Source organism: Cyclopterus lumpus, chromosome 4 (genome assembly GCF_009769545.1).
Source record: "Cyclopterus lumpus isolate fCycLum1 chromosome 4, fCycLum1.pri, whole genome shotgun sequence".
NCBI classification, from domain to species: Eukaryota; Metazoa; Chordata; class Actinopteri; order Perciformes; family Cyclopteridae; genus Cyclopterus; species Cyclopterus lumpus.
In genome coordinates, this window is record NC_046969.1 from 7,203,858 (window position 1) to 7,227,954 (window position 24,097).

The 24,097-nt window shown below is 41.5% G+C and overlaps 1 protein-coding gene across 1 annotated transcript in view; it reads left to right on the plus strand.

Moving 5' to 3' along the window:
• Positions 1 to 356: 356 nt before the first annotated feature.
• Positions 357 to 24,097, plus strand: part of exoc2 (exocyst complex component 2) — a 38,287-nt gene continuing 14,546 nt past the window's right edge. Inside the window, exons 1-7 of the mRNA XM_034529933.1 lie at positions 357 to 414; positions 10,127 to 10,304; positions 12,113 to 12,289; positions 13,511 to 13,637; positions 15,835 to 15,948; positions 17,082 to 17,206; positions 22,543 to 22,623. Of these exons, the coding sequence (XP_034385824.1) occupies positions 10,187 to 10,304; positions 12,113 to 12,289; positions 13,511 to 13,637; positions 15,835 to 15,948; positions 17,082 to 17,206; positions 22,543 to 22,623 (742 nt within the window). The 5' untranslated portion in view covers positions 357 to 414; positions 10,127 to 10,186. The remainder of the gene's footprint in view (positions 415 to 10,126; positions 10,305 to 12,112; positions 12,290 to 13,510; positions 13,638 to 15,834; positions 15,949 to 17,081; positions 17,207 to 22,542; positions 22,624 to 24,097) is intronic.

A 24,097-nucleotide genomic window follows, 5' to 3' on the forward strand; every position in this document is an offset into this window, starting at 1 on the left:
TATTCAAGTAAAGTAGGCTACAGATGCCACACAACTGTACTTTAATGTAATCAGTTACTTTCCACCACTGGTAGGCTTTTTGCAGCACATGAAATGTTTAATTGACTTTCTTTCTGCATCACATGCAATGTTTAATTGACTTTTTCTTAAATACATGGGATCACATGGTCCACATAACCTTTTTCTTTCAGAAACGGTAGATAAGTCAAATGAAACACAGAATATGCACACATATAATATAACTGTATATATAGTATTTTTCAGGAGAAGTGGAATGTGTCTGAATCAATACTAGACAATGTATTTCAATTTACTGTAACATTGTTTTATTTTGAAGGCTGTGGCTGAGACCGGAAAGCCGGAAGTGTTCACAGGATACAGGAAACGGCCGCTGCAGCCAACCCGTTGCAAACTGTAAGTTATCATTTTATCGAACCTATTTATCTCTTAAGTGCTCCAAGTAGAGTCGCGCATACTTATGGGAGGAAAGATGATAATATATGCGGTTGTGTAGGATTACGACGAAGACATATGACAACCACTGCTAACGTAACCCTTCAGGCAAAACGAATAGCTTGCTAGCGAACACAGCTGGCTAAGCTAACGTCAGATGTCCAATTCGTCAACAAAGCGGATTTCCTTTACCCTAAAATCCCCGATGGGCTGTTTAGTATGTTGCACCGGGCATCTAAGATGACAGATGCGGCTGCTGTTGTCATCTTGCACCGTCTCATCGGCAGTGTGGTTAACTGAACCATACTCCGTTGAGGTATCGGCCACTTTAAAGGCAATGTTGGGCTGTTCGTGAAGAAGGGGCATGTCTTCACGCTTTATGATCGCCGTTAAGTTCTTCTAGTAAACTCGGCGTGTTCGTGCCTCATCGAGCGGTACTTATTGTCCTATTTAGCTGTGGTCACTGGTTTTATAACGGTTCTACTGTGTAAACCTACTATTGATATACCACTCTTCTTTTTTTATATACAGTATATTGCAATAAGTCAATTCATACAGTCAATGTAATATTAAGACAATTGTCTGTGATGCTCATAGCACATAACATGACACTTGACTCAGCAGCAACTTGACTTTACATAAAACGAGGTCTCAAATACTCGGGACAATAGGTATAGCTTTAACTTTTTGCATTTACTTATTTAAAAAAAAATATATATAGGAAGGCTTTTCCTGCAATATATCAAATCAAAACAGAACAGTATCTTTTTTTTCTGCCTCAGAAACCTCCATCCTGTCCTCCAACAAGCACTGGATTCATTTCTCACATCAAGTGGAGCAATTACAACAGTGTGATTGTGATAACTTGAAGCAGCACAAATCGGTTAAGGACTGGAGTGTGTGTGTAAGAGAGAACCTGCAGGGGTTACTCATTGCCAGGTGGCATGATTTCTCTTCCAACTTCTATAAACACTGGGCAATCTATTTTAGTGTAAACAGATTAATTAACTGCCTTTTAACACAGAAATAATGATTGCCTATAAGGGCTTTATAAAAACAAAGAGAATGTATTGGACTTAACACCTTGCTTATACTTGGAAAAATATTTCATTTACAGATGGGAATGAGCCAAAAGAAAGAAATGATCACATCAAATGACCTCATATGACTCAGAAAAGCCGCCTTCCATTGATTGGAAGACGCTTTGATGAGAATAAACATTGGAATACTGTTAATGAGTTGAATTCATCACCATCTCATCGATTGTAGATGACAAAGTTTTGGTTTATATCGAATGCCCACGTTTTCAACCTTGTCTTACTGCCATGCCTTTTTCTCAGACAAAGATAAGTCATTTGTATTGAACCAAGTTATGTGTTTCTCAAATATGATCAAAATGTGTTGTTTGTATTGCAAACTGTAGATCAGCTCTAGTCTTTAGGAAGGATCTTCACGAGTTGGTGTTGCCGCTTCTCTTATGTATTCTGAAATATGGAATAGGTCTGCGACTAATTATTATTTATCCGCTGATTACTTTCTAAATTTCTCGATTGATAAAGAATGTTTATAGAATGTCAAAATATTGAAAAATGCCTGTTTATAATTTCCCACAAAACCAAGAAGATGTGGTTGCTTGTTTTATTTAAACAACGGTCTAAAACCCAAAGATGTTCAGTTTGCTGTCGTACATAACACAAAAAAAACAACACATCTTCTCAAAAGGCATTGTGGGATCTTTCAGTTCCAGCACAGTCCGTCATTTAGTTCTGATAATTGCGAGTAGAAAAGAAAGAACAAAAACAGTTGCAGTAAGGAGTGAAAACGTATGCTCAGCTTATTTTGTTTTAGAAAAGATTTTAGTCTGAAATCAAGAAAGCCCTGTTTTAGCTGTGGCTGAACTCACTGTTGTTTTTTAGTAGGTCTCAAGGGGTTAAGTAGATACTGTCCTCACTGTTGTAATATCAACACTTCTCTCAGCTGAGCCTCATTAAGTGAAGTGTTTTCAAACAGAACACAGTCTAAGCTTCTATAATCTCTACACTTGTGTTCTTTTGTCAAATATTGTTCTACCATACCTTCTTTTACATTTTCATTTTTAAGGGGGAACCATGTGTGTTTGTTCGACTGATTGATTATATGTGAGAGTAATTGATTGTCAGGTCGGTTGCAGGCAGGCGCCACGTCACAGGAATACGTTGTCATTGAGCTCCTCCATCATTTGCGTCGACATCCATGCTAACTGGTCCTCCGCCTTTCAGTGAGAGGCTACACAGCTCTGTGCATCTCCTTCTCCTCCCCAAAGTCAGCACTGCTTGGCCGGGGGATGCCGGGGGCAACGCTACACTGATCCATTTCCTGCCCCCCTCTTGGGGCTCTAATTGAAAAATTGGGTGGCCCTGCTTGTTTGTTTTGGTGGAATGCGGTGGGTTGTGTTTTTCGAAGCTTTTCCTCAGTGCCGCTGCTCCGCAGACCCCGGGGTGAGTCGGGCGACGGGGGTCAGGCCGAGCCTTGTTTGTGAAGCGGCACTTCTCTCTCACCCCTGCCTGCTCTCCGCAGTCTGTCCCACCTGGTAGCCTCCTCCCCGCTGAGAGGCTTGCTGGGCCACTGGTTTTCCAGTCAGACCTGGACAGACAGAAAGAGGAGCGTTGGGCTGGTAAAACAGATCATAGCAGACCGCACAGCTCAGAGACAAACTCAATACTAATGGAGTCGGCTTATTTAGAGTGGCACCAAATTAATCTATAATTGATTACGCTTTTAAGCATTTTTTTACCCTTGGTTTCTGACTATGTGTTATGGGATATTAAACTGAATACTTAGGGTTTTAGACTGTTAGTCAGTTTATACATTACATTCTTCCCTACTACAGACATTTGAACTATTTTCTTAAATTTGACAGACCAAAAGATTATTTTAATACCGTTAGTAAAATATTTATATTTGCCCTAATTGATTGTATAATTTAAAATTTCAGAGCCGTTATCAACGTTGATTTATTAACATTTATTGCTTCAAACTTCTCAAGTGTGCTGCTTTTTAAAAATGTTATATTATAAATTGAATCACCCTTTAAGATGTGACCCGTCTATTTGGCTACTTTTCTTTTTTTTCTTCTTAAAATGTTCCCTATTTAATATCATTTTGCTATTCAGTGCCAAAAAGTTTGAAAATCTATACATTTTTCCCCCCCCAACAAATTAAATAATTGTCCGTTCTGAACTGTTGGCCAGACATAACAAACCGTTTGAAAACCTCAGCTCGGGTTCTCAGAAATTGTGATGGGCATTTGGCAATATTTTCTAATTGAACAAACAATTCATTATCAATCCACAATATAACTACAATAGATTATTTGCAGCCATTTACACAATAAATGAATGGGGAAAAAATAAATAGAATAATTCATGTTGAAAATGTTAATTATTTAATCCTAAATAAAAGGGTTGATTTGTAGAGTGAGCAATGTTTGTAAAATTCATCATAATATGTGACTGTGAAGATGGTTCTCACGCTGGTGTTTTTTTATGTAAAGCAGCAGTGTTATAGCCGGGCTCACGAAGGTTCAGATCTCTCCATTTCGCCATGTCACTGGGCAAAGCCGCCTGTCTCCAGTCTCCTAATCCTCTGAAAACATCTTCTTGCATTTGCAAGCCGATACTCCATATTTCTGTTTGTTATTCCAGGATTTGTTTGTGGGAAATTGGGGACTTCACTTCGTTGGGCCTGGCTCTGAAAAGCACTTGTGACTGACTGACTGACAAACAAACAAACAAACAAACAAACGGACAGCACTAAAGATAACAACGCTTGTGGGCAGACGACATGATGGTCGGATAGCGAGCCAGACGCCCACATCTGAGCACTCTGTTCTTTTCCTAAGTCACGAAGGACTCTCCGTGACCGCGTCTGCATGTACGGGAGGTGCTGACTCATTGCAGAATGATGACTGGACAGTGGTCGCAGCATCTGTTTTCAAACTGAACTTGCACGGTTCACGTTAATATGATCCATTTACATGACACACGATACAGTCGACACACATTATGGTCAATTTGGCTACATTGCCCTCTCCACATCTTAGAGGCATGTGGCGGCCAGGGCGCGAGCGAACACTGTGGAGGATTGTTCAAAGCTTCAACCGGTCTGTGTGATTAGACCAGTCCACTTGGGCCGGGCGGTGTTTAACCCGCTGTGTGTGTGTGTGTGTGTGTGTGTGTGTGTGTGTGTGTGTGTGTGTGTGTGTGTGTGTGTGCGCGTGTGCGTGTGCGTGTGAAGGGATGATGATCTATCTAAATGGGTCTCTTTGTGCCCCCTCAACCCATCACACTCTCTCACACACACACACAGCTGCCAATCACTGCCATATGTGAGTAACCTTTGAGCTCAGAGCAGCATACGATGGAAGGCATGAACGCCTTATTGAGATAGTCATGCGGCAGGTATGATGACTTTCCATGATCGTGGTGCTGCAGAGTTTGTCATGTTTCCCAGACCAGATGTTTGTCTTAGGTAAACCATTTTCTCTTTCCCTTTATTGAATAGCACAGAGCGGACAAAGTCAAGAAAGGGTGAGAGAAAGAAGTGTGTGTGTGTGTGTGTGTGTGTGTGTGTGTGTGTGTGCGCGTGTGTGTGTGTGCGCGTGTGCGTGTGTGTGTGTGTGTGTGTGTGTGTGTGTGTGCGCGTGTGTGTGTGTGTGTGTGCGCGTGTGCGTGCGTGTGTGTGTGTGTGTGTGTGTGTGTGTGTGAGATGCGACAAAGCTCCCTGATTTGATTGGTGATTGCTTGAGTGATCATTTAAGATTTGCAACTCATGTTAACAAAATGTTAGCGTTTCTGCTACATTTATTTTACATTTATTTATAAAGTATTGGAATACGAAATGTCAGATATGGTGAAACATTTCCATCACAATTTCTCAGAGACCAAAGTGTATCAGATGTCTAAACCCAGAAACTGTAACAAATAATTTATCATAATGAATCAACCTATTGTTTTCAATCCAGATCATTGTATGCTATTGTTAATATACTTTCAGTGGAATCTTACCTTCTTTATTCCAAGCCTATTGTAATTAAAACCCATGCGAAATTAATGTTTTTATCTTACTTTTGTAAACCTTTCTCTGTAATTACTGAAACAGCAATATAATGACCCTATTTCATATGTGACTTAAAGACTTTTTTCTCAGTGTAAAATTGAGTTGACTTTAATCTATTATTTTTAAATTGATAGCATATACTGAACAATACTATTCATCCCAATTTACAACCAATTAAACTATTTTCTCCTGTATGGAAAATGTAGTTGCCTTGTTTACTGTAAACGCTCTTCCCTGCAGGCCAGTTATTCTTTCATCACTTTGATGAACAAACTGGTGTGATGGGTCAGGCAGTTTACCAGTAAATTAGGAACACTCGGTTTGGTGCTTCAGAACGTGTACCTGAAACGCAAAGCATCGTATCATCACCAGCTGGATAATAACAGTTGTGATTATGAACTGGGTTTCCAGGAGTCTTTTCCTTTTGTGTGCAGACGTTGTCTCTCGAGACCTTCTAGTAACCACAGTTACTATCAAGTTCACTAGGAATAATTTACAAATTAATTTACAATTATTGTTAGTATACGCCGCATCTCGGTCTCGCTACAATGGTTCACCCAGGGAACTCAGACTTCCTTTTTAAAAAGAAATGATTTGCTGCCATCTAGCCCAGACCATTGAGCACACTTTTCTGGGGTTTTACAGCATGTGGCACGTTAAAATGAAATGTTTATTTTTTATTTTTTTTCAGAGATTTCAATAAAGTATTTTTTATGCGTCTGCACACTCAAGCAAAAGGCCAAGGGAGGGATGCCATTCGTAAGCAACGCTGCAAGAAGATCCCAAGCCTCAGACTTTCACAGATTAGAGCCAACCCGGGTGTTTGTAAATCAGCCTCCAAGGAAAACAAACCTGCCTTTTTAGCCCTATTACCAGATCGAGAGGTTGGGGATGGGGCTGGGGGGCTAACGGCATCATGGTTGGAAGAGAAGTCGAGTGAGAGAAAATGGGCTAAATCTAGTTGTGTGTTGTCATTGATTAAATGTAGCCTTCACAGTATGACATGACTTGACACATGTTGGAAGAAAGTGGGGTTTATTGTTGTGGGGATCCTCTGATGCAACCTAGAGGTTAATGCGTTCGTTCCTCTTGTGGAAAATGCCGCCTACGGCACAAGTTTCCAGTTGGAGCTTCAGAAACCTTTTATTTTGTTTTCCTCCTCATGCTTCTTTAAGGAAAAATTCACTCAGTTTGTCCCCGGTCTGTACAAAGTTTACAGAGTATTTGTGGTGGTGTGGGACATTCGACTTGTGCAAGAGTGCGCTTAATTTCTGCGCGACTTGTTGCGTGTGCGTGCGTGCGTACACGCTGCAGTTGTAGAGAGGGGTCTGGGCAGTGTTCCCGTGTCCATGCACAGCCCCCAGAGTAAAGTAAACACAGCGGCTCTTTTCTCATCCCAGCCGTCAGCAGGCTCTCCCCAGGCCCGCGCCAGAGACCACACACCCAGACCACACACACACACACACACACACACACACACACACACACACACACACACACACACACACACACACACACACACACAAACTGCCCAGACCTCTCCGCAGATCCTTCCACATACTCGCACATACACACAGACCACACAACACCAGCTCGGGCCCCTCGCACGCAACCTAGCTGAGCTGTCATTCTGCCCAGTGTGTGTGTGTGTGTGCGTGTGCGTGTGTTTGTGCACGTGTATTTGTCAGATGAGGGGGTGTGTGGTGGGGTTGGCGGGGTAATCTAGAAACACTTCTTGAAGCAGAATCAGAATTGTACAAAATAAAGATCCCAGTCCTCTGGCCCTCACCGCTCCCACTTCAAACATGTGAGATTGATGAAGCATCTACCAAGGTCTTGTTTCAGCCCTGTTAACCTCTTATCTTCTTCATGTCAGATCCATAGCCCCTCCATTTCCTCTGACAAGCACAGGGCAGAAGCAACAACATGAGTTAAATCCCGTTGGAGCTTTCTCGTTAACTCTGGGATGTCAGGGCGATGGAGGAGGAGGGGGGTGGTAGGAACCCAAAAGAGGTTTTTAGGTCAATACATGTGCTGCTGTCCCACTGCAGCTTTTAATGCTTCTGTGTTTTTTGTTGTGCCATACCTTTCTCTACTTACGATTCCACTTTTTCAGAAGTCTTGTGACATTTACTCTGTGCCATGAGCCACATATTCAGTTTCAGCAACTGACGTAAATTGTTTGGCTGGTGGGACTTCAGTGTCCGGAGGTTTTCATATGACACATTGTAAGTTACAAAACAATTTATCAAAGTAAATCGATGGGAAATAATATTTTTGGTAACTGACTAATGAATCCATAGAGGTTAAAAACTTTTTTTGACGGACCCCAATTAATATTTTTATAATGAAGGTATGCGCCAGCCATTGGAACCTTTAAAAAAAAAAGACAGACATGTTTAAATGAACATTTAGAAAATAAGATGGGACTCTACACTGTGACCACCTGTAGTGCTACACTAACAATATTAGGTATGCCTGTACTATCTCTGCTCTGCTTTATGGAGTTTATAATTCTTGGGGACATTGTTGCAAATGTGTAAAGCAAATTGCATTTAATGGAACTCATTTGATTACTGAGGTCACAGTTAAAGGTTGTGCTGGACTGTATTATATTCACAGGCGTTTTTTGTCTTTTATTTACCTCCTATAACAATAAGCATTTAATATAAACATATCTGAATATACTGAGGTCAGTACGGCACCATCACAAACCTCAATGCCAAAATATAGAATTGAATTAACACCTCTATGACCATGTCAATAAAAACACAAGAGAATTAGTCCCATTGGTATATCAATGCGTGTGTAAATGTGTGATTGAGAGGCAAATTGTAAACGGCTTTGTCCGCTAAGGTGGAAAGGTGTTGCATGAATGCAGTGCGTTTACCAATAATGAGATCGTTGTGTCTGCATGTGGCGCTGCACCCTCACGTCAGTGGGCTTCACTATGAATGCAACTTCTTTGAATGCCAAGTTGCATCAATGTGCAATCCTGTTAATTATCATTAATGACTATTTTCAAAATAGTTCCCAATGAATTTGTACTAATTGTCTCAGATTCATATCGTTGAAGGGTCATGCAGCATATATAATTAAAGCATACAAGTCTTTTTTCATTTAAAATGTGTCAATAAAAAACGTGCTTTCTTCTTGTAACCGCTTCTGCATATCAGGCGACCCCATGAGGTCTCGAACCCGGTGTTACAGATCCAGTGCAGACTTAATTATTTAAGTAATTTATTAATTTATTAAGCCACAATGCCAAACATCGCTTTCCCCAGCTTCTCAAATGTGAGGATCATCTGCTTTTCTCTGTTTTATATCATTTTAAACCACAATATGTTTGATTTTTAGACTGACCAAACTAGTGATTTGCATGTGATTTTACAACATTTTATAAACTATCTGATTACTATAATAATGTCAGAAAAAAAACAATCGTAAACTGCAGCCCTGGTTTACGGCTGTGGTTGCTGGAGGGGCTGACAGGAAAGTCTCTAAGTAGACTAATCAATGTCGTGCTCTGTTGGTTTTGATTTATTTTGATATTGGCGCTCCTGTTGGCACTTTGAAGTCTTTTTTTAAACCTCAGTTGTACGCCTACACCTAATTAGTGACCATATAACTGTACAAAGGGCTGAACTTGTGTTCAGGTCCGGTCCGTGTGAACTCCTGCATTGTTTGCGGAGAACGTGTTTTGGCTTCGGAGCAAGAGGGCGGAAGACTCGCTCAAACCGAGAGTCGAGATTGGTCTGCCCCTTTTGAGACCTGGCAGTGATTTATTAGCAAACATCTGCACTGCTGAAATACATCCCTTCATTTTTTTTTTTACATTTTTTTTTTTTTGGAATTGTTCCCTTTTTGCTCAGCCCCAACATGAACTGATTTGCATGGGTGCTTCTTCGTTGGTACCATAATCTGCACTGTATTGTGTGGGCTTATGCGGAATGATTGGGGAGGCCAGGTTTATTTATCCTTCGCTGTGAGGTTTACATTCTTGCTTTCCTCCCTGCTCTCTGTCTGCTCCTTCATTCTTGGCTCCCTTCTCTATTTTTCCTATTATCTGAGAGATAACTGCTGCAATGCCGACATTGTCCGGAGACCTACAGGGCAATTGACACTAGCCGCCAGCCAAATGCTGCTCCGATCTTGCTCACTAAAATATGGGAAAAAAACCGAATATCTGTGTTTTGTTTTTTTTACTGTATATATAATTATCAGGAGAGTGTTGTTCACCAGCAAGTGTTACATGTTGACATAACGATTATTTGTATACCCTTTTTAAGATCTGGTGGGTATTGTTTACTGCAGAAGCTAGTACAGTTGGCTGTTGCTCTGTCTATCTTTACACTAATATTTAGCTAGTATGTGATATATTCATAAGCTTCCAGAGTTCTTGCTAAGGATAACATTCCCTATGCCTCTATTTTTTATTTTTTATACTCTGAACATTTTATTATTGACTATTTTATTATAAGATGTTCATATGTGTGAATTGTCGGTGTGTTTTTGTTTGTTTGTTTTGTTTTGTGTTACTCACCATCCCCTCTTGCATACGTCTTTCCATGTCCAGGTGCTGATCGACCCGGTGTTCCGGTCTGTTCCGGTCTGTTCCAGTCTGCCTCAGGCCACCATGTCTCGTGCCCGTCAGCCCCCGCTGGTCACGGGCATCTCGCCCAAGGAGGGTGCGGCCTGGACCAAAGTCACCATCCGTGGAGAAAACCTGGGCACGGGCCCAGCCGACCTCATCGGTAATACATTTATAACATGACGAACCACACACGCAGCTCTGTCTTGATTGAAATTGTTGTATTTCTCTTTGCTAAAATATATATATTTTTTTAATGGGGAATGAAGGCATCCATATTCATCTTTCACCATCCTACCCTTGACATCTTTTCTTTCGTCTTTCTTAATAAAATATCTATGTAGGTATATAGATAAATACGCCAAGATAAATCACAGTATTTAGATGTTTCTAAGATCAGCACACACACATATTATATATCAACACATTATGTAATTCACCTTTATTGGTTTTATCGTAAATGTTCATTCTTTAGTGATCATTTTCATTGTTTCTATCGCTGTGATAGTCGAAAAAGTGGGACACTGATGTTGAGCAAATATAGCAGCTTTATTTTTGTCATATTGCTTGTAACTTGAGTCGTATTAACCGATTTTATTAACTTATCCATCAACAAACCACAGCGGCCCCTTTTTTAAACAGGCTGGTGTAAAGTTTATTTTTGTTTATATGATATGTAAATGGTCAGGACGCCTGATTCTGTTTCCCTTCTGGAAGAAGAATTTCATCACGTTTTCACTATTTAGGTTTCATTTTCATGCCAATTTAATAAGTCGAGTTGAAAAAATACGGCAAGTTAAATGTCAAGACATTTTTGTAGATACAATTTTTTACATAGTAAAAATTAACTATTAATTTAAAATCTTAAATCTTAAATCAATTTCATTGTGTATTTAGATATATCTTTTGGTTTTTTTTTTTTTACAAAAAGGTCCAACCACTTTAGTAGAGCAAACAAAAAACTCAAATTTAATACTAAGATATTATATTGTTATGTAATTCAATTTCTCTTCTTCTGTGGCAATTCTGCCAACTCTCTCTGCAGCTACTTTTTAGTTTCTGTAAATATTTAGGATACTCTATGCCTAGTTTGAGAAACTCAAGAGATTATTAACATGTAATAATGGGAAATAGAGTTGTTGATGTGTCTTTTTATTTTTTATTGTCATGAGCCACACAGATAGATTACCTCCATCTTGTTCTCATTATGTGTTTTGAACGTCAACCTTTTTCTGTGCCGATATTTTCCCTAATGTTCGCCAATGAGGAAGGTGGGGGGGGGGGCAGAGAACTAACACACCGCTCCATGCTTGGAAAGCCGTGGTCTGGCCAGTGATACGGGTCTATTTCTGACCATGAATGTCCCTAGGGGCCTGGAATTAGACAATTAGATATGCACAAATGTCTGCGAGTGCATATGTATTCAAACCAAGTGGCCAGTAGAGAACAGAGGCAGGAAATGGGGCTCTAATTGGCATATTATTCACGGTTTTATGGGCTATTTGTTAATTAGCTTTCACAGACTTTTTTATCATGTTAGATTATACACACGTGAAGTTTTTTTTCAATCTCCCCAACTGGAACTGTCAAAGTAATCCCTACGTCGGTCCTCTAGTGTCCAAATAGTTTTCAAGAGGGTTTGAAAAGAGGACGACAGATGTAGGGGCAGAGTGCACATTGTGCCAGTAATGGGCCACTTAGCACTGAAGTGACACACGTTAACTTAAGGGAGCTGAGTGAGAGGAAGGAAGGTCACGGCCACCCGCACCCATCGTGACCCCAACTTGAACTTTGACCCCCTGGTGACAGTTTGACTAAACTTGCTGATAGACGCCAAATCTGTCTGAGTGAGCTCCTCTTGTTATGGAGTGTCGGTGTGTGTGTCGGCGCTACATGTTATTTATTTGTGCTGTCACTGTGTGGCTGTATCTCTCACTCATTTCACCTCTTCCCCCCTCTCTTCCGTCCCAGGTCTTTCGATCTGCGGCCATAACTGCCTGCTGACAGCCGAGTGGATGTCAGCCAGCAAGATAGTGTGCCGCGTGGGTCCTGCCAAAGACGACAAGGGAGAGATCATCGTTACTACGAAGTCTGGAGGTCTCGGCACCTCCACGGTCTCATTCAAACTGCTCAGACCAGAGAGGATCGGTGAGACTCTCGAGACTAAAAATCTATTTATTTTGTTGCTAGCCTAGACAAACTAGGGCTGCAGCTAATGACTATTTTAGTTAGCGAATAAACCATTTTTATTATATTTTTCAGTTGATAAACTGTTTAGTCTGTAACATGTCAGAAAATAATGAAAAGTGCATTACACAAGTTCCCAGAGAAGATCTCAATTTTTTCAAACCAACAATTTAGTAAATCCTCACATTAAAGCGGCTGTAGCAGCGTTTTTGGCTTGATAAACAATGAAGACAAACACTTATTTGATTATCAAAATAGCTGCTGAAAAGGTTTATTATGCCCTGATTTCAAAGTTTGTCCTAGAGGGCTTTGCAACCTGTCTGACACCATCTCTGCTTGCAACCATGATTGGGATATGTTTTTTTTTTTTTGGTTCACAAATCTTATCAGAATTAAAGAATTGGCATAACCCCCAGGAAGAGCGACAGCTGAGAGATCCTACAGTGCGCTCACGTTTTCTCCAAAAACACATGAAATAAACCAAACACGAGCTCAATAGTATGAATGTATTTGGCAACAAATTGAAAAAAAAAATGCTGAAAATGGATGAAATGCAAGCGAATTTCTAAAACCCATTCGGCAAAAAACAGGTCGTTTGATGTGATTTGCTGAAGTCGAATGAGCTAAGAATGTTTATTTAAGTATGAACCTGATTCCAGTATTACTGGAACCGCTGACTGTACACGGCATTAGCCTTTCCCTTACGACTTGTGTGTCCCCAAACTCCTGTTTCTCTGTAAGTCTTGAAACACTCCTGTTTTCGGAGGACATTTCTTTATCCCGTGGATGTGTTTGATTGGTGATTGTATTCTCAAATTGCTTGTTTTTATTTATTTCCAGGTTTTCCTAAATGCAAATGCGTGTGTTGTCAAAATGAGAAGAGATGGTATCTTCATTTCCTTTGGTTTCGCTTATTTGCATTTAGTTTCTACCGTTCGTTGAGCTTACTCGGCCACTTTAAAGGACCCACTGTACAGACATGTAACAGTAAACACTATTCCATATGTATATGTATGTATGGACAGAGAAGAGTGGACAGAAATTGCACTTGTTTAATTACAGTACGGAGAACCAAAGTTGAACCATTAAATAGATACAAAATATGTCAAAAAGCTTTACGTTTGAGTGCACGTCTGTGATGTGGTGTTCATTAACGCGCGTCTCACCCCTCCTGTCCTGCAGGTATACTGGACCAGTCTGCTGTGTGGGTGGATGAGATGAACTACTACGACATGAGGACCGACCGCAACAAAGGCATCTCCCCCCTCTCCCTGCGACCCAGCAATCCACTGGGCATCGAGATAGACAAGTACAGCCAGAGAACACACGAGTGCACGCACACAAACTCAGCACAATCGCGCCGCCATAAACACACGCGCCCTAGTCATTGAGTCATGGTTTACATCCCTAAACAGAAACAAACTCTCCCCATATGCAGGCGTTTGAAATATTATGCCAACACAGCAATGGTTGAACAGCCTCTAACCGCCGCTCACAGGGAGTGGAAACAGAATAATTGTGTATAAAGCAGAGAGTACAGCGACAGAGAGGGATTTGGAGAGAACTAAGGCAGCGACCCACACACATGTTTGTCTACCGCCTAGGAGCAGGCAGTGTGGTGCTGCCGCCCACGCGCCGGACAGGGAGTGCAGCAGTTGTAATGTATAGTTTGGGATGTCAGGTTCTGGCATTTCTGGGTTAGTGTTTGTTTGGTTTAGAGGGGCCGGGGGCAAGTGACCGCTCGTGGCCAGAGAGGAGACCCCCATAAACAGGCTGTACCATTCACTCGTCTCCAAGGGTTGCGTTAAACACCGAGCATAAAAAGCCTATATGATTCTCTTTGTGAGGGTTTTAGAATCAAATACTCCTGAACATATTTAATCGGGGGATGATGTTTGTTCACTTCACTCTTGTGCGCATCTTTGTACAGTGATGTCACCGGATGGTAATTCAGCTGTAGATGTTTGCACCGGCTGTTTGTAACGTCATACTTGGCCTGGATATAATATAAGTGGTTAATAAGTCACTAGATTAAAAGAGGTTACATCATCAGAACTAGTCTGTACGCAGAGCTAAGTTGTAGCTAAATATTTCCACATGCTAAACTACAAAATTTAAGAGAATAGTGACCCAAGGTAAAGGAGGAGGAGGACGTCTGTTAGGTAGTGAGAGTCGATTTCCCCCTCATTCTGAACTTGAATAAATACTAACAATATAAGCAAGTAATACTGACCTTTGCGAGCAAGTTTAATATATTGCTTGTGACAGACAAAGCAGCAGTAACTTCTGTTTATATTGTTGATGATTTACACGTGACTAAGGGCTTTTCTAGCGAAGACATTCCTTAGGTTTAAACAGTGCAACCCACTCAAGTCATAGTTGAGGACTTAACACATACACTTAGTCTTACATTTTTCTATTAGATAAATATTACCAATCCAGGACTGGAGAGGAAACTGCCTCATCTGGTAATTTGGTATACATGCCACAGTCTCTGTCAGAGGTATAATGCTTGTATAAAAATGTTGTTCAACCCCTGATGACTGCAGAAGCTTTAATAGCACAACACTGAACATGGCAGAGAGCTTATAGAGGCAAGTGAACAATCGTATGAAGTTGTTTACTTTCATGCTAACACTTTTTGAAGAGGATTCCAATGATCATTACATGTAAGATTAGAGAGCAATAGTTGTATGGGACTCACTTCATTTTGCAATTAGCAATAGCTTGAATTTCATCACATGGACAATAATGGAAGAGTTCAAATCACCTACAACATATAAACTCAAATGAACTCTAATGATACAGATACTTTATACATTTGCAGCTTGCAATTTCACTCATCCTAATAATATTCATTGGCTAAAATATTGTATGTCCATATGCACTTTCACTCTGTTGTGATATAATGATTTAACCATTGGCAAAACTCTGCAAAAATTATATTTTGTCACATACATGAATGAGTGTGTATGCGTTTGCACTCACAACGCAGTGCTTCTGGTTTTCTTTACATTTGTTTTTGTGTGCACACGTCACCAAGTGTATGTTTTCTTTTGTTTCATAGACCGTGGGCCTTAATTATTCTCCGGGTGACGTTTTTTTCTTTTCTGTTTAACAGCACAGTGGGTGGTGGTGGTGGTGGTGGTGGTGGTGGGGGTGGGGGTGGGGTTGGTTTGTGTAGGCCACGGGTCATTAGCAGAGATCAAGCTTCCCTAATGAGTGCTGGGTCCTCCAGGGGCACCCAGGCATCACACACTGCACTTCCCACGCCAAGCTCTCCCAGCCTGGGTACTTTTTGGCTGCACACTGCCCCCTGCTGGAAAGACTGACCCCAACATCACAATTATATTGCCAATCCCTTCTCACTCACAATTTGTCATTAATTTATTTGTCATTTATTTTTGAGATTATTTTTTTACTGTACACTGTAGATCTATTAATACAATATACAATTGTCCATGCCTTTCTTCTTTGTTCATCTTTCATTATTGGTCTTCTTTCAGAGGCAAACTCCCACAGAAAGACATAGAGCTGACATTTCCAGGAATGAGTGGAGACTTTACCAGTGAGAACTTCTCTGCCACCTGGTACCTCATAGAAAACCACATGGGCTCCAGGTAGGTCATTTTCTATCATCAATTATAAGCTACCACCCCTCATAACTCTTAAAAGGAAATGGGAAAAAAAGACTTTTTTTGAAAGAAGCACTCATGGGTTTTTATTTACAGCACAACATATTTCTAATGGAGGTGTAGGATTAATTTCATGTAAGTGGGAGTCTGGCACTCTGAGTCCGGTTCACTGTGCTAGAAATGAGTTCCAGTCAAACTCCTTTCTCGCAGGTGAGCTCAGCGACAGGAACATTCTTGTGTTGCCAAAGAGACATTACTTTTTAAGCTGAGCAGAGGAGTTAGTCGATTAATTGATTAGTCAATCGACAGGTAATTCATTAGTTAAAGACTCATATGTAGATGTTTTATGTTTCTTTTACCTTTCTGTGATAGTAAATTGTAAATATTAGTTTTTGGACTGTTGGTCAGACGAAACAAGAAATTTGAAGACCTAATGGAGACAATAATCAATAGATGAATTAATTAGGACACTAATCCTTAGTTGCAGCCCCTATTTTAGATACTGTGACAAGACATAAAAGAAAATTAGTTAAATGCACGGGGGAAAAACATACAGAGGATGTGTCATGCTTTGGTTTGATGGCTTTCATTTTGAGGTTATCGTGTCATGTCTGTGTCGCCACATTTGGCCCTTCAGAAAACAGTTAAGTATGTACACAAGGCAGCACGCTGACCCAAAAGCCCAGAGTCCCGTTGACTGTCATGTCAGGGCAGAGGAGAGTTATTTTGGACTCTCCTGGCTTCCTCTCCCCCAGCTTAGCCTTCCAGTAACCCAGACCCCAAGAGCCAGCGTGACCAAGGGCCTCTGTTTGGACCTTGCTGGGTGACTGTTTCTTCCTGCGGAGGAAGCCTCACTCAGGACACTCACACAGACACACAGACACACAGACTCACATTGGCCCAATGTTTGTGCGTGATTGTGTTTCTGAGATGCATGAATTAAAAAATATGACGATTTGCTGCTTTTCTTCGTTTAACACAAAAAGTCGGAGCAATTCATTTTTAATCGTCTTGAACTACTTAAAAAAAAATGTTGTGACATTTTAAAGACCAAATTAATTGATTGGCGAGACAAATATTGTCACAGGCCTTAGTATAATGATTTTTTGTTTCCTCAGTTTTGAGCAGTTGAAGATTGCAGCCAATAATCTGAAGAAACAGGCTACGAAGAAGAACGAGGGGAGCCTGGCCTATGTGAAAGGAGGCCTTAGTACGTTCTTTGAGGCCCAGGATGCTCTGGCAGGTAAGAAGGATTAACACATGTTTGTGTGCTATGGAATGGCACCAAATGGCCTACAATTAATACACACATATCATCACTCTTCTCCTCTGCTCAGAAAAGAGCTTTTGATTTTTTGGAAAGCGTGCAAGTGTTGTGTGCGTGTGTGTGTCAGGTTTTACTTTCCCTCCCTTCACATGCGGTTTAGCAGCGGTTGATTAAAGAGGCTCATTTGGACGCTGTGTGAAAACCCTCCACTTCATATTACAGTTTCACCAGCCAACCACAACACGGTTAATTCACCTTCATCAAAAGGAAATTAGCTCTCACCTGTCACACACAGTCTCGCTTTAGTCTCCCTAGAGCCTGGAAATGGACGGACACACACACACACACACACACACACACACACACACACACACACACACTTGGCTAAATTAATTTCCAGATGCCAAGACGATTTCAAGGTAGCAGAGACTGACTGCTGTCGCTCTGCCAGGTACTTCAAATCAATTGTTCGCTTCATCATTCATAATTTTGTCTGTTTACTCTCTCCTCCCGCCATAGCCGCTCAGTTACTTCCCCTTACTATTTATACGTACACTTTTCTGCCTCCATCATTGTTATTATTGCTTTCTGTATGTTTGTGCCCCGGTTGGGAGAGAGGCAATGTTTTCATTGTTAGTGGCTGAATCTAAATAAACGGAGCAGCCCAACACAATGCAGGCCAGAGTATTAGGACTGATAGTGCTGATAACAGACCCAATATGACCAATGGGAACAATGCACAGTCATTCTCACGTTCACACTGAGCGTGCCTACTGTGTGCCCACTGCCCAAAAGGAAATGTACAGTCTCTCCAGGCGGAGGAAGCAATACACTGTGGATGGACTGAAGTGACCTGTGAACCGAGAGGGCATAATGATGCTTTTGACCTGTGTCACAGGACAGGATTCACTGAATGGGCCTGAATACAAGATGATTATGAGACGCCCCATTTGCTTTGCAACACCTATTTGTTTGGATTATGAACTAATTTTAAATGTATTGTCGAATTTATTTCAGAATTAGACTCCGTTTCTTGCCAAGTGGGTTTTTACATACATAGAAAATTGAATTAAAATGAATAGAAAGAATTACAATAAATGACGCTATATATAACAAAATTACAATAACATTATAAAAAATACTCTAAAAATGTGTATTATATATAAATAATAATTCTGATAATAATAATACACATTTTGTGCAAAACTGCGCAAAATTATCCAAGGAATATGCAGAGGTTCTCAGTATGAAATATAAACACAATATGCAATGTGCAGAGATATAGTGAAGACGTCAGTATAGAACATCGGTCTATATGCGTTTTTGATTAACGCTTCTAAGAATACAATAGATCATTTTGAAACCAGATAACCAACTAACATGACAAACAATAATCAAGAGGTCTTTTTAATTCTGTTATATCATTTCAAGTAGAATTGTGGCAACCTCACATAATGTACAGAAACCATTAGACGCTCTGGTAGGATAAACTGGGCTTACTGATTGTCTGTAACAATTACAAACTCGCTAGCTCATAAACAACAAGGCCACAAAATACAACATCATCATAATGGAACAGGTGCACTTCTGTACCATTTAAAAAGATAGAATATCATACAAATGTAATTTCCCCATCACGATTTATTACAGCAGTAAAACATCCTTTCTCGGCCACCATTTGGCTCCCAGTCATTAAACGATGAAGTGGTAGCCCAGAAAGGATAGCTCAAGTGCAGATATTCGGCATGCTAGGTATGATCAGCCAAACCGACATACCGGCCGACATGCCGCCAGCCAGCTCGAGACAGCTCTGCAACAGCTCACTGCCGGGCCCAGTTAGCACAGCTGTCTGAGCAACTGTTACTCCTTTCTTTGTCCCTCGGCGGCGTTTGGCAGGTCTCTGTTGTTCCAAGTCGATCCAAATGATTCTCACCTGAGATGTAGCTGTGAAAATTTAAGAGAAATTAGCTGTGGTTAAAAAAAAAGAAGAAAAGAAAAGGATCTAACAGGGTGCTTGTGTGTTCTCCTTGTTCAGGATTTGCCGTCAGACGTTGCTGTCGTGCTTCCAGCCCTCTCAATCACCATCAAGACATTCTAGTCTCCTCTTTTGTTTATTTTCACTTCTGCTCGCATGTGAGATTTTTATTGATGACTTTAATAGAAGTCTGGAGTAACTTTTTAACCCAAGTGTACTGCTGCCGGCAAGGTGGAAAACGAGGAGGGGAAGCCAAATCTGGGAAAAGAAATGAAGCGGATAGAAAATATTTAGAGCAAATAGCAGGACTTTAATATCCGTGGGGTTGCTCTCCCTCCCTCTCCTTCTTGTCCCCACTAATTGCTTCTTAATTGCTCTCCACTAAAGTTAATCATCTCCAACAGAAATGGCAAAACAAAATCCTCCATCTCTTCAATGCACTATGAACTTTTAAGCCACAAATCGTGTTAATGCCAGTGCTGTTTGGATTAGTAAGCTGATGTTGACCTTTTTGCAAATGGAGAAACCAGACTGGGAGCTCCAGCCAGCGTTTTATGCTGCGCTTGTAATATCTGAGCTTCCAAAGGGCCGTTTTAGAAGTGCATTATCAAGTTGCATGGCCTCAAAGGATGTGCACGGTATAAGGAATGAGCTGCTTTCCAGATCGACATCTCTGCTTTTAGCAGAAACGTTTATCCAAATGGCATTATTAACGGATACCTTTTTGTTATTGAAGCAAAGGATCCGGTCACAACCAGCAGATAGATATGGGGCCCGATACTGAACTCATTAAGCAGACGCGTCATCGACCAGATTGACCAAGCCAATGTCGGTGTCATTATGAATGTCAGTGTTTCTGCTGATTTAGGAAATAGTTAAAAATATTTAGTCCATATCTCGTGTAACAGCTTTTAAGCAAACCAAAACTTAAAGAAACAAATACAGAAGGAACGAGAGAAGAGTTAAAAAATGATATGCTGTTAAATATCACAGCGTGTACAAAGGTGGATGGACAACTCTGAACTTAAATGAAGACAAAATGTTACCAGCGTATCATAATCAGGACTGCGTGTATTTTGCATCAGTTTGAATTGAACCCTAAACCTAGGCATATTTACATTATATTGTATCTGAGGCTTTCAGCCAGAGAGGTAACACAGCATCACTAACACAGGGTCTCGGGGTCAGACGGGGTTCACATGAAGACACAGGTTAGCTCTTTAAACTTATTTTACGTCGGATGATGAGGCCCAGCATACTGGGGGAGGAAAGTTGAAAGTATGTTGTGAGGCCAAATGGTCATTTAATTAAATAATGTGGTTTCAAGCACCTATATGTTTAATTTTCATATATCAAGTCGTTCTTTCTCGTTTGAAGTGTTTTAGGTTACCCCATTGGCAGATTTATAGTTTGAATACAATATTTTAGTTGTTCGAAGAAGTGATTTTTTTGCTTTGCAGTGAAGGAACAAGTGGTGCTGTAAACTCTCCATGTGAACCACCGCAGACTGGTGAAAGGTTTTGGCATGGCGACTGTTTGAGTGGAGCCTCGGTGACAAGTTGAGCCTCTGGAGACTGAGCTGCTCCGGCTGATTGACTGACTGACAGTCTGTCAGGGAGTCCGGGGTTGTTTCTACAGAAATGTTGAAATTTGAGGTTTTTCATTGTTGTGTGAACAGGAAGTCTCCCAGTGATGCAGGAAACGGAACGGCTACCGTGTTCCAAAAATGCCAGATTCCCAGGGCCTATTCTCCGAGCCCCCTGCCCCGGCAGGAGTCAAAACATCTCCAGCTTTAGAATCCAGGGACACTGTATTTTTAATCGTATTCATTTTCTCTTCCCTCAAATGGTTCCAGGAAGTGAAGCGGGAGCTGCAGCTCTTCCTCAGGTCCTGGTTGCGTGTGTTATCCGGACTCTGACCTGATGTTTAGGTTAGCCGTGACGTCATCAGCCCTTCACTGTGTGACAGATGCGGAGGACACACAGCTGGCAGCAGGGCGGGCGGGCGAGGGGGGGGAGACGTGAAGCAGACCTTCCGTGTGTGTGTGTGTGTGTGTGTGTGTGTGTGTGTGTGACTTAGTCTTCCTGTGTGTCCAGCCCTATCAATCCTGCTCTCCCATATACACTTCCACGTCTACGTGCCTTTGTCCTAACCTCGATCCGGCTGCATTTTCTGCCGGCCGGCGAGCAGCGAGAGGTCCATGAGAGGGCCAGCGACGTCCGTACTGATTAGGCAAAGGCATGTTTGAACAGTGCGTTTTCGGAATACCTCAGTCTCTGCCTTGAGGCTTCCGTCTGTTAGAATGGACCCACATATTTATTTACAGAACTCGCCCCCTTCACTTTGCCTCCCCGCTCCCTCGGCTCTCTCCAAGCTCTGCTAACAACGAGGATTTGTAGTTGTGGGAGAAGGAGGAAGACAGGGAAGTGGAGAGAACAGAAATGAGTTTTACTGGTTTTTTTCGGTCTCTTAGCTTCATTCTTGAGATGTCTGCCTGTTACATATTTCAGTCGCTCCCCAAGTATGTGAGAGAAGGTCTCCTAAGCCTCCTCTCCCTCTCCTCTCTGTCAATAAACCCACACTGCAGCTCTCAGCACCCAGCTGCCCGCGACGGCACACCATTTATTTATTCACTGGGGCAGCCGCACCGCTCGCTCTGCCTCTTTTACTCTCTCTCTCTCTCTCTTTTTTCTCCCCTCATTCCCTCTTTTCGAAATTCCCTCTCCCGCGTAAAGCTCTTCATGCTAAGTGATGGATACAAGCCATCAGAGTTCGTCCAACCCCCTCTCAGCAACAGTCATTTTTGGCATCCAGACCTCCAGCTCTGCTCTCCCAAATGTTATTTTTCCGAGAGTTGAAACATTTTAGATTCACATTACCTCCAGGTCAAAGGGCTCCAAATGTCCCAAGACCACACAACTGTGCTGTTAATGGCTTTGGATAGGTGAATTGATCCAGTACAGTCACCACTGGGGCAAGGTCACATCGGCTGCTGCGTGGGAACAGGCACAAGAAGGGGGGGGGGGGGTTGTTTGAATGCAGCATTTGTGGGCGGAGAACCGGCGAGGTTATCTCCCATCTACCACTGGGTTAGGGCCTGTTTATTGTTTTACCTTCGGTTCCTGAAATTGAAAATGTTCCTTTCTCTGGGGATTGCACGTTGGTTAATTTTCAGTGTAGAAAAACCGTTTTCTCCGCTCTTGCTTTTCTCACATTTCTTCCCAACTCAAAACATCCATGCTATTATTTAATATTTCTCTGATTGTTATTTAGGTGGATTTCACAGTGTATTGTCCATCGCAGTCCTTTACAGTTAATACTGACTTGTGTCTTGCAGCGATCCACCAGAGGCTGGAGTCTGATGGCACAGAGAGAGTGGAGGGATCCATGACCCAGCGACTAGAAAACATCCTCAACAGTAAGCATCTTTTCATGCAGAGGGCGGCCCCAGGAGAACAATGCAAATGCTTTGCAAATGTGCGGGTTTAGTTTTTGGAAAATGTTCCCCCAATCACATCCTCTCAGCACATAAAGACGTGTAATTTAATGCATTGAAAGCAATATCATGTGTATTGTATTGGCATTTGCACGCACATTTTTTGCAATCTCAATAATAAGAACACATTGAATTCGTCAATAAAAAAAGGCACTAAATCTATTGGTGAAGTTAGCATAGTACATTATTCTGTTTCTGTACACCCTTTATCATTCTTTGATTTAGCTTTACTTTTCATCCTACGAGTTAATGTTTTCCTAAAAATGTTTTAATGTTAATGTTTTCCTAAAAAGTCTCTCCATACGATACAATTCAGAGAGGGAAACCTTCCAGGTCATTCATTCATCACAGATGCACTGATCAGTTTTCAATATTTAACTTTTGCTTGTAACTAAATAATCTCAACTCATTTAATCGGATCCTCATCGCAAGGTCAAGAACAAAGTCCCACTCTTAAAACGCCTTTCTTAAACTCTGTTTTTCGAATGAAGAGCTCTCTTTGAGGTTTATAATTCTCTCCCTGCACATTGCTTTGACTTATTTTTTTCCAGTATGTCCTTTGATCGATTTTAACACATTCAAATAAAACTCAAAGAGCAAAAGGGTCAAAGTGATAATGAGACGAGACAGTCTTACGCTCTGTGCTGCCAAGCGTATCTGACGCTGATATGCCGTCCATTAACAGAACACATGTACCCCGTGTGTATGTTCAGTCGCCTTTTTTAGATCTTCCCCTTTTTAACAAGCCGATCCCTCAGCAGATCTTGTGTTCCCACCCTCTCATCTCATACATGATAATGTGACTGCTCTAATGGAGGGTCAATAAGCAGGTCCTTTTCCCGGAGTCCAGAGTAAACAAACCACCAAGCCGGACGTAGCTTTCATCCCCACAGCCCCAGACTAGTGGGCCCATGGCCCAGTGGGTCCAGGCCACCGCTCACCCCCCGAAAAGTCATTCTGTACGTCAGACACGCAGCGCCAATCACAAAGTAAGAATGTGTTCATGACAACTCATATTGGCGAGAGAAAAATTTTAATTTTTCCTCTATTCAGTCCCATGCTGTTTTTCCTTCAGGGGTTTTTGTTTTGGGTGGGGGTGGTTTTTTTGTTTTGATTAGAAGAGCTAGGTTTTTTTTTTTTTCCCCCCTTCTATGCGACGGCATATCCGAGGCCACCCACGAAGCCCTTTAGCCGTGGAAGCGTTCCGCTCAGCTGTCTGAATAAGAGATAGCTGTCACTTTCTACTTAGCAGCTCTGACTCTACTGTGTCAGATAGCGTACAGAGCAGGAAGAAAACCAGAGACCGCCGTTAAAGGGGAAATGTGGTACCAACATTTATTTTCATAGTATCCCAGTTTCTCATTTGCTCTCACTCACACTTTCTCTCGCCGTGTGT